General features: G+C 53.1%; 2 protein-coding genes across 2 annotated transcripts in view; both read right to left on the bottom strand.

Annotated features, from left to right (window-relative positions):
* Nucleotide 1: 1 nt before the first annotated feature.
* On the bottom strand, nucleotides 2–7,128 carry trap1 (TNF receptor-associated protein 1). Its single transcript, XM_067233556.1, has 18 exons — nucleotides 6,966–7,128; nucleotides 6,535–6,696; nucleotides 6,343–6,425; nucleotides 5,766–5,906; nucleotides 5,224–5,295; nucleotides 4,800–4,960; nucleotides 4,448–4,557; nucleotides 4,244–4,317; nucleotides 3,730–3,885; nucleotides 3,427–3,547; nucleotides 3,133–3,202; nucleotides 2,881–3,028; nucleotides 2,457–2,642; nucleotides 2,217–2,355; nucleotides 1,878–1,963; nucleotides 1,616–1,761; nucleotides 1,140–1,212; nucleotides 2–890 (listed from the first exon to the last, which is right to left on the bottom strand). Exons 1-18 carry the CDS (start codon nucleotides 7,084–7,086, stop codon nucleotides 789–791), a joined length of 2,151 nt encoding a protein of 716 aa, XP_067089657.1. The 5' UTR covers nucleotides 7,087–7,128; the 3' UTR covers nucleotides 2–788.
* Nucleotides 7,129–7,452: 324 nt separating this feature from the next.
* The window catches only part of crebbpb (CREB binding protein b), a 41,156-nt gene continuing 32,097 nt past the window's right edge, over nucleotides 7,453–16,511 (bottom strand). The window contains exons 23-31 of the mRNA XM_067230881.1: nucleotides 16,381–16,448; nucleotides 16,088–16,238; nucleotides 15,475–15,621; nucleotides 14,975–15,088; nucleotides 14,667–14,832; nucleotides 14,099–14,266; nucleotides 11,920–12,081; nucleotides 11,449–11,730; nucleotides 7,453–10,807 (exon numbers count right to left, since the gene is read on the bottom strand). Coding sequence (XP_067086982.1) covers nucleotides 8,504–10,807; nucleotides 11,449–11,730; nucleotides 11,920–12,081; nucleotides 14,099–14,266; nucleotides 14,667–14,832; nucleotides 14,975–15,088; nucleotides 15,475–15,621; nucleotides 16,088–16,238; nucleotides 16,381–16,448 — 3,562 coding nt within the window. The 3' untranslated portion in view covers nucleotides 7,453–8,503. The remainder of the gene's footprint in view (nucleotides 10,808–11,448; nucleotides 11,731–11,919; nucleotides 12,082–14,098; nucleotides 14,267–14,666; nucleotides 14,833–14,974; nucleotides 15,089–15,474; nucleotides 15,622–16,087; nucleotides 16,239–16,380; nucleotides 16,449–16,511) is intronic.

The following is a 16,511-nucleotide window of genomic DNA, read 5'->3' on the forward strand; positions in this document are numbered from 1 at the left end:
GTACAGTAAATATTTTATTCACAATCACCTAAATCATACCTGACAATCAGGACACCAGGTCACATGCTTGGATAGAATTCAAAACTTGTTTAACTGATGAATGTTGGGGCACTGAACTTTACACTAATAAGATGATAAATGTCTGATGAAGTTGAATCTATAGCTTGGTTTCAATGTTATACATCTACAGCTGCTAGTTGTGTCTATACCTGTCAAAACCAGGGGAACTTTTAGTTTTCAAACAAATTAGGCCAAAGTGGTACAAAAGACAAACTTAAATGACAAAACCAAAAATGTGTGCAGAAAAAAAAAAAAAGGACGAGCTGTAACAGGTTAAACTGTTAGCAATGACTTGAAATCCAGTCCATTCACTTGTACCAGTCTCACTTCCAAGCACAAACACGCCACCGTACACAACAAGATCACACCTTCCCAGTCAATGGCCTGACCGTGGGAACCTGCAGTCGCACGATCCACCATTCTGAACACGTAGAAACCCACTCGACAAAAACACACAAAGAGAAGAGCTGTAGAGATTTGACGACACGAGAAATGACCGTATGTAGCTCTGGAGTACGGGGATTCACTAATGAAGCAACAAGTTCTCCATCCAAGCATCTCAGTCATTTTCCTCGGAGCTCACGAGAGCATAACGCCAGGTGATGAGCAGGCTTCAGGACAAGGTAGAGGGGCGTCGTTAGAACAGGCTGGGCCGTTTGGAGCAAGTGTGTGTGTGTGTGTCGAGGCTTTAGGTGCCAGCCCTGGCAGTCAGAGTGTGTGTGTGTGTTTCAGTGCTTCTCCAGAGCCTTGGTCAGCAGCTCGTTGAGGCGGGAGATCATGGGCCGGGGGTCGTCGTTGAGGCCGGCAGCGATCATGGCGTTGTCGTAGATCTGAGGGACGGAGGTGGGAAAACGTTACCTTGGTGACAAAAGAAACCCAAATCCACCCGTCCCAACCCGGTGAATAGGACACGAGTCGACGGCTTGATTTAAACACTGTCGGCAAAATTCAAAACTTTCAACTGCCATAAAACAATAACGTTTGTGGCATAAATCCAACCTATGCCTGTGTGTGATCATATAACGACTCAGCAAGGTGATCTTCAGCTAGGTGTGTGCGTCTCCAAAGCATCCGTGTACCTGCTCCAGCAGCAGTCCAGCCAGTTCAGAGTCGGACTCCTTCAGGGCGTGCATCTTCTTGATCAGGTCGTGTCTGGGGCGCAAACAAAGACGAGAGGGTGAGCGTTCCTGACAGTTGTGGCGCACGGCAAGAAGGCGCCGGGTTCGATTCCCGCCCGGGGCACTGTTCGGCGCTCCGGAGGACTATCTCCCGAGTCTCTCTGCGAGGGTGTCCTACCCAGCTTCTCTCCCTCCCTCCCCCACCCAGGTCCTACCCAGCTTCTCTCCCTCCCTCCCCCACCCAGGTCCTACCCAGCTTCTCTCCCTCCCTCCCCCACCCAGGTCCTACCCAGCTTCTCTCCCTCCCTCCCCCACCCAGGTCCTACCCAGCTTCTCTCCCTCCCTCCCCCACCCAGGTCCTACCCAGCTTCTCTCCCTCCCTCCCCCACCCAGGTCCTACCCAGCTTCTCTCCCTCCCTCCCCCACCCAGGTCCTACCCAGCGTTGATCTCCAGGGTGGGCTGCAGGATCTGGGCCCTCTCCTCCGGGGTGCGCGCCAGCTGCTGGGTGCGGAGGAAGTGTCGGGCGGCGCCCATCTCCAGCACCGTGATCATGGCTGGGTGGGTGTCCAGGCGAGGGGTCACCTGGGGGGGGGGGAGAGACACGCCGATCAAGCAGTCCACCAAGAGCCATGTGTGCGGAAGATTACGTGAGCCAGAGGGAGCCAGACAGACAGAGAGAGGGAGGTACAAGACTGTACCTTGATGTTGATGACTCTAGGACCCAGGGAGTTCCTCATCCAGGCCAGCAGGTCTTCTGCCTGCTCCTCTGTGAGACGCTCCGACGCTACGGAGGGAAAGAGAGAGGGAGGGCGAGGGGGAGAGAGAGATGGAGAGCGAGAGGGGGGGGTGAGGGAGAGAGAGTGAGGGAGAGAGGGAGAGATGGAGGGAGAAGTGGAAGAGAACTGAGTTGTACAGCTGTGTCTGTTTCAGGTTAGTTCTGAGACAGCCCTGAAGAACAACACGTACCATACAGTACGTTGTGTAAAGTCTTATATTTGCGTGTGTGCGCGCGCGCACGTGTGTGTGTGCGGTCTTACCAGGCTTGACATCCTGGTATTTCTCCTCCTTATAGTGGTCGACTACGATGTCGGTCTCCACGGAGATGAGCTTCTTCTTGTCAAAGTCGCGCAGGTGCAGAAGGGTGAGCTCATCAAACTGCTCGTAGCAGAACAGCACCTGGACGAGAGAGAGAGAGGAAAAACAGTAAGAGCAGTGAAACTGACAGCCAGAACAGTTCACTAGTTCACTGTGATGTGTATGTGTGTGTGAGGCCCCACCTCCATGTCCTTCTGCTTCATGGCCTCGTAGTACGGCGAGTGCTCGGCCAGGTGCCGGTTGGGGGCGCACAGGTAGTAGATGTTGCGTGTGCCGGCCTTCATGCGGCTGCCGTACTCCGTCAGGTTGGTCTGCTGGCCCGCCGGCAGCGCCGACGACTCGTACCTCAACAGCTTGGCGATGTCTTCCTGTCGAGGGGATTGTGCGCGTGCGTGTTTGGGTGTGAGAGAAGGAGTGTTACAAAAGTAAAAGACGACATTTAAGACAAATTAAGCTTCTTTTTTTTCTTCACTGTTTTACTCTACTCTGCAGTTGACTTCAAGTCTTCATTTCAATCCCTCTCTCACACGACCGTCTCCAGACACACACATCAACACTCCAGTTTCGATTCTGATTGGCGAAGCGGAAGCCAAAATGCCCCCCCACCTTGACGTCCTGCTCGTTGGACGTGACGATGCCCTCCCGCATGAAGAGGCCGTAGTCCTCGAAGAACTTGGCGTACTTTTCCGGATCCTTCCGGCTCTGCTCCAGCAGGAAGCGGATGATCCTCTGCTGGAGGACGTCCCTCAACTTCCTGTAAGGGAGGGGTCAGGAGAGAGGGAGGGGAGGCGATTGGTTGAGCAAACCAAAAGAAGGAGTGGGATTGGCTGGTTGTGAGTGACGTGGGTGGATTTAGACCTGATGAGGGTGCTTTCTTGTAGAAGTTCTCTGCTCAGATTCAACGGGATGTCCTCGCTGTCCACCACACCTGTGGATGCACGGACACAGACACACACGGCGTAACCAGAATGTTCTTTTTGGGACATCCCTTTTTAAAATGAAGAGGCCACCAAAAATATACATCTACATTTCCTTCATTTTTATTGTAAGCAATCAGAAATCTGTGTGTAGGGGGGGGGGGGTCTGAACATGCAAGTGAAGAGGCCTAGGCCCCCCCAGGCCTAGCGACTGTGCTGGTTTAGGGGGGCTGACCTCGGAGGAAGCGGAGCCACTTGGGCAGGATGTCGGTGGCCTTGGTCTGGATCAGAACCTTCCGGCTGTACAGCGCCACACTGGAGCCCATCTCCCTGCTCACGTCGAACATGGACGGCTTCTGCTCGCGCACACAGAGTAAACTATGAACCCAAATGTTCTTCGAGCGAGGACTGGTTTCAATCGTAGCATGCTCAGTGAGTCACTCACACACACACTAAACGACAAAAGTCCAAATGCATCCAGCTAACTAGCGCGCTCACTGTTTCACTTCCTGACACGCGCGCACACACACACACGCACCGCGTCGGGGACGTAGAAGATGCTGCGGATGTTGAGCGGGGCGTCGGCGCGGTAGTGCAGCGTGTAGCGGGGCCGGTCGTACGACTGAGCCACGTAGCGGTAGAACTCCTCGTGCTGCCACTCGCTGATCTCCTTCGGCTCCATCATCCACAAGGCCTGGGTGTGTGTGTGTGTGTGTGGAGGAGGGGGGGGAGGTCAATGCCAGAAAAGGAATTTAGAACTTTTCCTGGTTTAATTTCACAAAATTGGTACATCGCTATGAAGAAACTGGGAGAGGGGAAGGGGGCAAAACAAATACAAAATCATTTCCTTTCCATCCGTTACTAAAGCAACTGCTATGCTAACAGATATCCAGTAGTACCCACTGCTCTCAAGCACGCGCTCCAATAGGACACGTCAGCAGACGACGCAAAGGTAACAGTTATCTATCGGCTAGGGTGGCCCATGCATGAAACCACAGAGAGAAGGAAGGTTCTGGGACGTGGAGGAGCAGAACAGGAAATGGTCGGCTCACCTGGAGAGTGTTGAGCCTTCGTCCGTTGAGGAAGATGGGGAAACTGACAAAATTGCTGTACTTGGTCACCACCTCTGTAACAGGACACACACACACACACACACAGTCACTTTTACCTTCGGATACACCTCAGTTTGCTCCGTAACACTCTGGGCCTGGCTGGCTTCGGAATAAAGATCTATAACTGTGTATGTGTGTGTGTACCTTTGACTCTGTCCTCGGTGGAGAACTCCTTGCAGTCGTCCTTGAGGTGCAGCACGATCTTGGTGCCCTGTCTGACTCCGCTGGCCTCGGCGATCTCAAACACTCCCGACCTGCGGAGGGGAGGGGGGCAGGCGTGGGGCTCAGTGTCTTTGGGTCAAACGCGGCTGCTTTCCAGAACTTTCCTTCATCCACGAGCACGCTGTCCCTCCTGGTCAGGACGCGTGTGCCTCCTCTCCCCTTTTTCTCGCACACGTCCCACCCTCTCATGTCCTCCACCCTCTCTCCCTCCCTCTCAACCCCTTCTCTCTCTCTCTCTCGCTCTCAGCCCCCAGCCTCCCCCCAGCGCTCCTACCCGTCGGAGGACCACTTGTATCCGGGCGCCCCGGGTTCAGCAGACTGGGAGTACACGTCCACGTGGTCCGACACCATGAAGGCAGAGTAGAAGCCCACGCCGAACTGACCAATGATGGAGCTGCTGGCCTCGGCCTTGCTCTGCAGGGCATCCAGGAACGCCTGGGGGTGAGGGAGAGAGAGGGGGGGGGGGAGAGAGAGGGGGGGGGGGGAGAGAGGGGGGGGAGGGGAGAGAGGGGGGGGGTGGGAGGGGAGAGAGAGGGGGGGAGGGGAGAGAGAGGGGGGGGAGGGGAGAGAGGGGGGGGGAGGGGAGGGAGAAGGAGAGAGAGGAAGAATAAATAGGAGGAACGTGCAACGTTTACTGCGCTCTCAAAACGAGAGAACATGCAAGAGAGAAGAGAGAGCAGGTAGGAGAGAGCGCTTACCTTGGAGCCGGAGCGGGCGATAGTTCCCAGGTTGGCCACTAGTTCCTCCTGGCTCATGCCCACCCCTGTGTCCTGGAGAGAGACAAGATGGTAGTTGCATCTACTATGAAAGGAAGAAGGTTGGTGTGGTGCAGCAACAGGTTGTCTTCTGAAAGTTTTCTGAAATGTAAAATACTTTTCTCCTATTTTTAGGCCTATTTCTGTCATCAATCAATCAAGTTAAAAGTATGACAATTTATAGGAAACATACAGTAAATGTTTAAGACGTTTTGCGTTGACATGGCTGCAGTACATTTTCTATCCACCAGGTGGCAGAACGACTCTGGTTATATGGGATTGTGTAATAAAATGGAAGCATCGCAGTACTGTTTCAATGTCCTGCTGTTTAAGTCCAACTCATGGCTTGAGTTGGCCCGATTGAGCCAAAACAACCATTAAAAACACATTCTTAGACAACCAAAACATGCACAGAACAAAACACTAGCCGACCGTTTCCCCTGTGAAAAGTTTGCTGTGGTTGGGGAGCGAAGGGGGTTGCTTACCTGGATGGTGAACGTGCCCTTGACGGGGTCCGTCTGCAGGTGGACCTCCATGGGCGCCGTGTCTCCCCCTCCCGTCATCAGCTTGTGGCGCAGCTTCTCCAGGGCGTCGCTGCCGTTGGAGATGAGCTCACGGATGAACACCTGGGGGATACGGAGGAGGCAGACATTTAGTAGACTTACAGTAAAACTACAGGGACATTCCCCCGAGGCAAGTAAAGTGAAGTGCCTTGCCCAGGGACACACCGTCATTTTGCACAGCCGGGAATCGAACCGGCAACTACTGTATAGTAACCCGATTCCCTAACCGCTCAGCCATCTGCCCCTGTGAGGAGCTTTTCCTGATCACGGCAGTTCGTGTGTATCTAACCAGATGACTTCTATAGCTGAGGGTCGGGTCGGTTAATAGATAATCTAAAAGGTATTACTGTGATGGAATTAATCTAAGGTATTACTGTATGGATAGGTTAATCATTCAGAGCTGGTCTCAGCCATGACCCTTGTCAGCCACAAGGTCTTTTACATTACACTCTGCACTAAAGTGCTGGTTCCCTGACCTGCTAGCCCCAGTGATACCCACCTCCTTCTCAGAGTAGAGAGACCTGGCCACAATATCCAACAGCTTCTTCGTCTCAGCCTGGAACTCATGCTTGGAGGCCGAGCCTGGATAAAAACAACGCCACTCCGTCACAATCGCCTCAATTTATCGTTGTAAAACCACTCAGCGCCCGGCTGGAGGTGGACCAGTATTATAATATGGACAGCTAGTCACCTGCTACACTCTCGGTGTCGCTGATAATCGTGTGCAGGGGCTCTTCCTCCGGGACTTTCTCTGCCTCCTGGGTGCTGTAGAAGGAGCATTGGGTGAGGCCCGTGTGCCGGGGGCTCCATAAGCGGGGTCTAGACCATCTCTCCTGCTGTCTTACCGGGCCGTCTGAAGACGAGAGGACAAACGAGTTCGAGGATGCAGTCGAATCTTAAGTCTGGACTAGTGCAGTGCTAAACTCAAACAATCTTAGCCAGGTCCATGTTTTAAACACGCCATCGCTATACGAAGACAGAGAACCATTCAGCACGTTAAATTGTGATGGTTAATTAAATGATGAGTGGCGTTTGTTGCAACTTAAAGTCAACAAGCTAGCTATCTTGCATCATATTACTTGTATCACTGTTATGAGACAGTCAGTAAACTGTTCGTCTTACCTCCTGCAAACGTGCTAGTTACAATCCTACAGCCCAATCCTCGTCCAGTTGACAAGAATCTTGAATTGGCCTTTTGAGATGAACCCAAAGCAAATTGAAACAATTTGAGACACCGAGACATTTTAAAGCAGTGAGAGGTCGTTTGACCTATTCTACACACGCTTAACAGATGTGCGACAGCAACTGACGCAAGTAGGACCTCTTTGCGTCGCAGGCTAACGACGTCAGAGGAGTAGCAAGTCAACTGCCTGCGTAAAAATAAATTTCACGACGCAGCTCGTAAAGATGAGCAAATTCCAAGCAAATACTTCCGTAACAAAATCCATTGCGTTTAAACCTGTTAACTTTGACATTACGTGTACGACACCAGGTGTAACTCAAAAGGTTATCGTTATATTGGGATGTAAAAAAAATCTCATACAATTCGGACGATTTTTTTTTTTTACACAACATATACCAACACAAAATGGACCAGAGTGAATTTTTCTGTTTCACACAGTTTATTTAACAATATGGTATATAAGTACGAAATGGGTCATTTAACCAGTTTGTACAGTGATTTCTTTCATTTCTTTTCTGCATATTTACAGTATTGTCCACCTGCATGATTTACATTAGAGAACAGCTCACCCTCGATTCAAGTTTAATGCAAGAGGAAATAGGATGCACAGAACTCTCTCCAGACACAAACCAGCAGTCTAACAGGAAAACCCCAGCACTCAGAGGGAACTTCTTCATGAGAAATACTTTAGATTGAAGGAGAAAGAAAAGCTATAAATCTTTCAACATCTGCCAGACCGAAATGCTGCCTCCAAGCCAGTAAACGGAACATTCCGGCATCTGTGAATGGACAAGCTTTGTGTGCGGGTCTTTGTGGACCGGCACCGCATGTATGTTTGGGTTGTGCGAAAGCTGCTAGTTCTATACATATATCCTTATCACCCATAGACCACGCAAAAAGGAAAGGACTCTTTCCCAACGGCATGTCCATTTCAAATATGGTATATTAGAATAAATTAGCCAGGAATGGAGAGGGAGCGAGAGGCGAAATCTGGCAAAAAGTTACCAGACAAATTATTGTACAGTCTTTTCAACACAAAAAATGCTATTCATTTTTGCAAAGGTACAAGGTAAAAAAAAAAAAAAAAGATTTTGAATAATAAAATGAAACATTTTTTTTGTTTTGTTTTGAGAAGGTTCATAAAAAAAGGTCCATACCAGAGCATAATGAAAGAAAAACAAATTAAAAACAACAAAAAGACCAGGACAAAACTCTTTCATGGCTGGTCTGAACCAAAAAATATATTCTTTGTGTCTTAATTATCCTCTTTAAACAGCAATTATTTAAGTCCTTCCAGGTGTTGGAGGAAATAGCAGTCCCTTGGTTTAAGGGAAATGTTCACAGTCCATAGGCCTCATTTGACTCATTTCTTTGTATTTCTTTTAAACTTAGTTTTTTTTTTTTTTTTTTTACACCAGTCAGTATAAAAGCTATCAGTGAAAACGCAGAACAAGGCATTTCTTCACGTCGTGAAATGCTACAATCCTTCAACAAACTTCTCTAGTGTGTCTCCCGTGGTGTCGCCCACCATACTCATGTCACTGCTCAGCCCCCCTCGGCTCGGCGTGTTAAGCTGCGGCAGCATGGCGCTCTGCTCCGGAGTGCCCAGGTGTCCCTGCTCCATGGAGCCCGGCATTGGCCCGGCCAGGCCGGGGTGGGGCGAGCCGGCGTGGAGGGCTCCGTGCTGGGGCGAGGGCTGGATGCGGGGCGAGGGGCTGGAATGCGGGGGCGGCTGCGAGGGAGGACAGGGCGACGGCACCGGGGCTGGAGAGCGCACCTGGTTGCCCAGGACGCTGCCCATGCCCTGGCCGGGCAGGTGAGGTCCTCCCTGGGGCTGGCCCTGGAGCATGTGGGGCTGGGGGCTCATGGCGTTGGCCTGGGCCGGGGAGCCCATCTGCTGCTTCAGCAGCTGCTGCTGCTGCTGCTGGAGCATGCGCTGCTGCAGCAGGTTCTGGGGCCCGTCCATGCCCATGCCGGGCTGGCCCATCTGGGCCATGGGGGGGATCTGGCCCATGGGGCCCCCGTTTCCCTGCATCATCTGCTGCTGCATGCGGAGCTGGGTGTAGGTGGCTCCTCCCTGCTGCTGGGGGAACTGGCCCGGGGGCATGCCTCCTTGCTGCTGCTGCGCCTGCTGCTGCTGCTGCGCTTGCTGCTGTATCTGCATGCGGAGCTGCATCCGGCGGTACAGCTGGGGGTTGCCATTCATCAGCTGGCCCTGGGGCCCCATGGGGGCCATGCCCTGGGGCCCCATGGGGGCCATGCCTTGGGGCCCCGGCTGCTGCGGGGCCTGCTGCTGCTGCTGGGGGGGCATGCCCGGCCTCTGTACCCCCACGCCTGGCTGCATGGCTGCCATGGCCTGCATGCCTGGCTGCGGCCCCAGCATGGCCTGGGGGTTCTGCTGTTGGGGGCTCTGTTGTTGGGGCTGGCTGGCCTGGTACTTGGCTGTCCTCTGCTTGATGAAGGCGGCCATGAGGTGGGGGTTGGACTTGAGGATGTTGAGGACCTGCTGCTGCTGCTGGGGCGAGCTGGGCGACTTGAGGGTCCGCAGCAGGTCCTGGAGGGCGTTGGGCGCGATGTTGCCCGGCATCCGGGGCATGCCCTGCTGCTGGGGCCCCGGCTGCGAGGGGCCCTGCGGGGGCATGGCCCCGGGCATCTGGAGGCCCTGCTGCTGGGGCGGAGGAGGATGCTGCATCATGGGCCTCTGCATGAGCTGCGCCTGTTGGGAGGTGGGGCCCCCCTGAGCCTGCTGGGGCACCATGGGGCCCTGCTGGGGGGGGACCTGGGGACCTCCCGGGAGGGGGTTCTGCATCCCCGGCCCCCACTGACCCTGCTGCATGGCCTGCATCACCTGGGGGCCCCGGGGCCCCCCCATCATCTGCATCTGGACAGGCATGGGCCCCACCATTCGGGGGTGGTTCATGGGGACCCCGTTCATAGCGTAGTTCTGCTGCTGCTGCTGCTGTAGTTGTTGCTGCTGCTGCTGCTTGGCCTTGGCCACCATCTCGATGTGCATGGCCACCTTGTGGGCCGCCAGGGGCCCCTGCTGTTGCTGGGGGGGCTGGGGCTGCTGCTGGGGGGGCATGTTGGGCAGCGGCGACTGCTGCTGATGGAGGGGGGAAGACTGCGGCCCCGGCTTGCCCTGGGGGACAGGCGTGGGGGGCTGGCTGCTGCGCCCGTTGTTGGGAAAGCCCGACGCCATGCCCCCTGCGTTGGGGGGCCCTGGGGGCTGGCTGGGCAGGGGCTGGGGGGTCTGGGGGGTGCCGGGCTGCTGGGCCGAGGTGGGCGTGCCGGGGGCGGTTGAGGTAGGTGGCGAGGGCAGCGGCACCCCTCTGCCCGCCATGGTGGCCATCCTCCTCCGCATCATCTGCGCCTGCTGGAGGCGGTGCTGCAGCTGCTGCTGCCTCAGCTTGTGCTTGATGTTGAGGCAGAAGGGCACGGGGCACTTGTTCTCCTGGCAGTGCTTGGCGTGGTAGCAGCACAGGGCGATCAGCTGCTTGCACACGGGGCAGCCTCCGTTGGTCTTGCGCTTGCAGCCCTTGGTGTGCTGCACCACGCGCTTCATCTTCTGGCAGGACGGCAGCGAGCAGTTGGCGTTGCGGCACTGGCAGGCGTGGACCAGGGACTGGATGCAGCGCTGGATGCTGAGGCGCCGGCTCTCCTGGGGAGACTTGGACGCCTCGCCGCCCTGGCTGTTGCTGTCGTCGTCCAGGCCCAGGCCCCACTTCACCATCTGGTGCTCGTGGCCCTTGGCGTTGTAGCAGTTGATGCAGAGGTCGAAGTCCTGGAGGAGGGGAGGACAGGTTTGTAAACCGGGGGCTGTTTTACGGCGAGGCACAACCAACAGGCTCCTAGGTCTGTGTGCATCTGTATGAGTGTGTGTGTGTGTGTGTGTGTGTAGGAAAACGTGAACACAATGTTTGCTCCCCTCATGCCACCAAACGCCCTCAGCCTCCCTCCCGCTCAGCCTCCCTTCCCCCTCAGCCTCCCTTCCCCCTCAGCCTCCCTTTCCCCTCAGCCTCCCTTTCCCCTCAGCCTCCCTTTCCCCTCAGCCTCCCTTTCCCCTCAGCCTCCCTTTCCCCTCAGCCTCCCTTTCCCCTCAGCCTCCCTTCCCCCTCAGCCTCCCTTTCCCCTCAGCCTCCCTCCCGCTCAGCCTCCCTTCCCCCTCAGCCTCCCTCCCTCTCAGCCTCCCTCCCGCTCAGCCTCCCTCCCTCTCAGCCTCCCTCCCGCTCAGCCTCCCTTTCCCCTCAGCCCCCCTTCCCCCTCAGCCTCCCTTCCCCACAGCCTCCCTCCCTCTCAGCCTCCCTCCCTCTAAGCCTCCCTCCCCCTCAGCCTCCCTCCCTCTCAGCCTCCCTCCCTTTCAGCCTCCCTCCCTTTCAGCCTCCCTCCCTCTCAGCCTCCCTCCCTCTCACCCCCCAGCCTCACCTCGCAGACGGTGCAGTGCCAGCGTGTCTCCACGTGGTGCTTGCACTCGTTGCAGGTGTAGACGAAGCGGTCCTGGCCCTGGTTGTGCAGCTCCACCAGCATGCACATGGAGCTCCACTTGCAGCGCCGCAGCGAGCTGAACTCCCAGTGCTTGTCCCGCGCCAGCGTCAGGAAGGCGTCGCGGCCGTCCATCAGGTCGCACGTCAGCAGGGGGTCGGGGTCCATGATGGGGGGCAGGGTGTTGACGCTGGGGCCCGCGTGCAGGTGGATGACGAAGAACACCTGGGGGGGGGGGGTTGGAGGAGAGAGAGAAGGGGAGGTGAAAGAAAAGCGCGTGAGGAAAAAGCTGGAACTAAAAAACCTTGCAAACGGGTGCTGAAGAGCTGTGTCCACGTCAAGTCCAAAACAAGTGCCCTGTTACGGCTTATACCCCCTCGCCCCCTTAGTAGCAGGAGAGCCTGAGGCCCCTACCTCCTTGTGCTTCTCCAGGGTGGCGTACAGCTTCTGGGAGAGGTCATTGGCCACGTTGGGCATCCCCGGCTTCTTCTTACTGGCCCGGCTCACGCTGCTCTTGTTCTTATTGGTCTTCTTGTTGTTCTTCTTCTTGGCGTTCTTGGTGTCGGCCTGGGTTCCCTGGGGAAGGGTCAATCGCTCTGTTTAGCGCCCGAGGGCTACTCGCACTTGTTGTGCAGACAGGAGACTCAGCGACCCAGAGTTAAGACAAGACGTCGCCGCCATATACATTTGTGAGACATGAAAACAAATACTTTACTACAAGGTATCATTATGGTATATAGAATTAAACTATGTATCAATATTAGTGCTGTCAAACTATTGAAATATTTAATCGCGATTAATCGCATTAATGTCATAGTTAACTCGCGATTAATCGCAATTAATCGCACATTTGTATCTATTCTAAATGTCACTTGATTTATTTTTGTCCCATAATTTTTTCTCATTTTAACTATCTTATCAACATGGAAAAGTGGATCGGATCGGACATTTAAAAAAAATGTTTTTTTTAAATTGAAAACAACATTGCAATCGCCTGGCTTTGACGAGGGGGCGGAGAATTCGCATCAGCTGTGTGCTTGGCCATTAAGTGGTATTTCAGACTGGACGTGCTGCGATGATAGCTCAGTTCACAACGACAAAACAGACAGATCAATTTGGTCTTGTCAATGGAACTATTTGGCAACTTTTTAAAAGTAAACTTTCCATTCAGAATCTTATTGGCATCCATTTTGGCGTCTCGCGCTCGCTATCCACTCAAAAGGTAACGTTAGTCTACTACTCTTTAGCAGGCTCGCAAGCCCAAACAAGTATGTGCGGCGTGCCTGTTGTTTTGTTTCCGGTCTAGCTAGATCCGGTGTGGTGTTGTGGTTTTTCTAACGTCAGTAGTTGCAACAGCATGTGAAAAAAACTACAAAGTTTGCTAGGCCAAAAAGAACGTTAATCTTGCAACAATTTTTTTTTACGCCTTTAAAATGGGTTTGCGTTAACGCCGTTAATAACACGCTTAACTGACAGCACTAATCAATATATAGTAGGAGTGCAAATATTCAACAAGCCCACGGTTTATGGGTCACGGTTTCGGTTCGGTTTGTTTGGCACCTTAGGGGGAAGAGAAAAACATTACCATTTCAGTGTTCTCTCTGTATTTTCTGTGTATTTTCTGTATATCCGGCGTAGACGCCCCATCATGTTCGATCAGTGGTTCTCAAACTAAGGCTCTCCCCATCTAGTGGTACACTTAGGAATCTCAGAAATATTTAAATACCTTAACCATGATATCATTGAAATGTGATTTAAAAAAAGTTTTGCCTTTCCTGGAATATTTTTGTTTCGAAACTAAAATAAATGTCGGCACGCGCCACTACCTGACCGTTCCCGGGTAGTGGCGCGTGCAAACATCCTGCGTGGACTGTGTGTATCTCCCTAAGATAGGCTTGTGTATTTTAACGTCGGTCAGAATGGTGGTACTTGAAGAGTCAAAGATTGTCTGAGGTGGTACGGGGTGTAAAAAGTTTGAGAACAACTGTGTTAGATGTATTACCGTTAGCATTCTTTACACGTGCGTCGTATGCGTTATGATTTGCCTCTCCAGTGTTGCCGACTCCTCAGTAAGGAAAGTAGCAGTGCTGCGCGAGGCTATGGTGAGACTGACCGCCTGTGAGGGCTTTGGGACGCGGAGGAGCTCGCGGCAGCACCCGCTGCTCGTTGAGGACGGTACTGCTAAACGATCCGTGCTTTCACGTCAGTCTCCAAAACACCAGCAAGTCTTCGACAACACCGGGAAAAGTCGCTAGATTTGTCGGTAGTCGCTTTTGACAATAAATGTCGCCAGGAGGGTTTGGAAAGTCGCCAGATATAGCGAGAAAGTTGCTACGTTACCAACACAGCTCTCTACCTCCTTCCAGTACGTGACTCGTCATTGATATACTGACTGATTGGACAGGTACTCTCCGGGAAAGGTTACGGGAAAGGACAAAGGGTGTTAGGTTGTGTTTTTGTCGTAGATCCGAAAAACCGCGGTTGACATTTTATCGGTTTTGCACCCCTAATATATAGCAATCCCCCTCCATTTCTCCCTCCACCCACCAGGGTCCCTCTCTCCCTCCCTCCGTCTCTCCCTCCCTCTCCTCACCTCGGGGGTGTCGCAGGAGGCTGTGTGCTCCTCCTTCTTGCGCTCCTCCTCCTCCTGCTCCAGCTCCTTGATGCTCTCCTCCAGCACGTTGGGCCAGAAGTCGCCCTCGAAGTACGGCAGCTCGTTGGCGCTGGTGATGCGGTCGTCCGTCGCCTGTTTGAAGATGTCCTGCACACACACACACACATCACCCGTCAATGATTTATTTATGAATACTTTTGTTTACTGTTTAAATACAGTGCTGTGCAAAAGTCCAAAAGTATAAAAGTGCAGTCTTCATTAATTCTTAAAGCATTTTTGCTTTTACTTGTAATTTGTCTTTATTTGTGCCCAAGACTTTTGATCCGTGACTGAGCACAGATAGTATATTTGTTTTCATTTTTATGCTTTGTTTAACAGCGACAGTTAAGTATGAAAGGAAAGGCGGGGGGAGGGAGAGAGACAGAGACATGCAGCAAAGAACCCGGGACGGATTCGAACCCAGGTCGCTGCGGTGGTACGCTCTCCACCCGGTGACCCCCCCCCCCGGTGACCCAGCCAGACTGCCGGGGTTCCCCGCCATGCTGACCTTGTAGTCGTGCAGGATCCTCTCAGCGAAGGCCTTGTCCAGCATCTTCTTGTACCACTCCTGCAGTCTCTTGGGCTTGGGGATCTTCTGGTCCATGGGGTGACAGTGGAAGATGTAGTCGTCACCCTCGCTGGGGGGACACGCCCAGATGTGACCCATCACGTACCTGGAGGGGGGGGGGGGGGGGGGGTACACTGTTACCAGGAGTTTGTTTTGATTCTTTTTATTTGATGACATGTAATTAAATTAAAACGTGCAGTGTCCATTTGTGAGGGTGTATGTGTGTGTGAGTGGCTCTGAACACCTACCCCAGTTTCTTGACATACTCCAGGTAGCCAATCAGGATCTCATGGTACACGGCAGTCCTCAACCCGCGGGGCTTAAAGAAGTGGATACTGTCCAGGTACGATATGTACACCCGCCTGGAGGGAGGGGGGAGAGAGGGGGAGAGGGAGAGAAAGAGACAGATGGAGAGAGAGGGAGATGGTCAGGGCTGCCGTATCTCAAAAACAGCCTGTATAAACACAGTATCCTGGTGTGTATGTTATTTTATTTTTTTGAGGGGGCAGGGCGGAGTCTATGGGTCCTGACTTTTGACAAGAACGTCTCATGTCATGTATCGTGTCTAGAATCATACTGGAACTGACCGCTTGCATAAGACAAGCGTGAGAAAGAGGCCGCCACCTCTGGGCTTCTGCGTTGGGGTCACGGCGAGCCTGAGGGGGCTGGGCCCGAGGGGCGGGGCCCGAGCCCAAGGGGCGGGGCAAGAGGGGGCGGGGCAAGAGGGGGCGGGGCCCGAGGGGCCTACCTGGTGTTGGGGTAGGAGCACTCGGAGCCGTACTCCTGGACGTGCATGCCGAAGAAACAAACGTCCACGCCGTCGATCTCCTCAAAGGCAAAAAGTGCTTTGGTTCTGTAGGGGAAGCTCTCCATCATCTCCCCAGAGTCCACAAACCTGGTGGTGAGGAACACGCTGTCAACACATGGATCTTCCACACAAATAAAACATACATGTAAATGTAGCACCTGTTCATGAGACATCTAATGTACGACGACTGTTTTTGTATCGCCATTGTGTCTGTGTTATTTATGTACCATTTGAAAAAACTAAATAACGTGCATATACAGATGTGCAGTACTGTGCAAAAGATTTAGGCACAAACAAATTAAGACAATGAAATTAAGACTTAACAAAAAATAAAATCGCTGCCCTTTTATACTGCAGTAGGAATACAGAAGACAAAAAGCTATATTTAAGATAAAGTGTGTAAAAGACTTTTTCACAGCACTGTGTAATAAATTAATGAATACAAATTATATATATATAAAAACCTAACAAATGGTATTTTTCATGCTAACTGCTTGCATGTTGACAAACAGAACACGTCAAACACACGCGTGTCTCCTCCGTGGTGCGTTACCTGGTCCTCATGCCCGGCTTCACCTCCACCGTCTTGTCGGAGCTGGCCACCACCCGCACGAACACCTCCCCCGCCTCCGGGTGGTTCTGCCTCTTCAGGTACTTGTTCACCCGGTCCTCGATGTACATACCCAGCCGTGTGGTCTGCAACCCTGGGGGGAGGGGGGGGGGGGGGACACACACACACACACACACATATCGAACAAGGATTAGGATTAGCATCATTATGTTTCGTTTGTGAGTCTCATCTCACAGAAGGAAGGTTGTTGTTATTTGACGGAGGCTCTGACTTACTCTTGGCTGCAAACTTGTTCTCCTTTCTCGTCTTGCCCGACTTCTTCAGACAGTTATCGCAGATGAAGCTGGGGAGAGACCACAGGAGAGACGTCAGGAGAACCGTCAAAACCCTTCAGCTTACTCATCTT

The sequence above is a fragment of the Osmerus mordax genome, chromosome 3 (genome assembly GCF_038355195.1).
Source record: "Osmerus mordax isolate fOsmMor3 chromosome 3, fOsmMor3.pri, whole genome shotgun sequence".
NCBI classification, from domain to species: domain Eukaryota; kingdom Metazoa; phylum Chordata; class Actinopteri; order Osmeriformes; family Osmeridae; genus Osmerus; species Osmerus mordax.

What these genes read in the sequence shown, in the direction of transcription:
- trap1 (XM_067233556.1), bottom strand. Translation starts at nt 7,086, where the DNA reads ATGTCTCGGTGTCTCAAATTGTTTCAATTTGCTTTGGGTTCATCTCAA. An exon ending in CGACACCGAGAGTGTAGCAG is followed by an intron (nt 6,426 to 6,534) that starts GTGACTAGCTGT and finishes GTTTTTATCCAG; the next exon opens with GCTCGGCCTCCAAGCATGAG. An exon ending in CCAACGAGCAGGACGTCAAG is followed by an intron (nt 2,643 to 2,880) that starts GTGGGGGGGCAT and finishes TCCCCTCGACAG; the next exon opens with GAAGACATCGCCAAGCTGTT.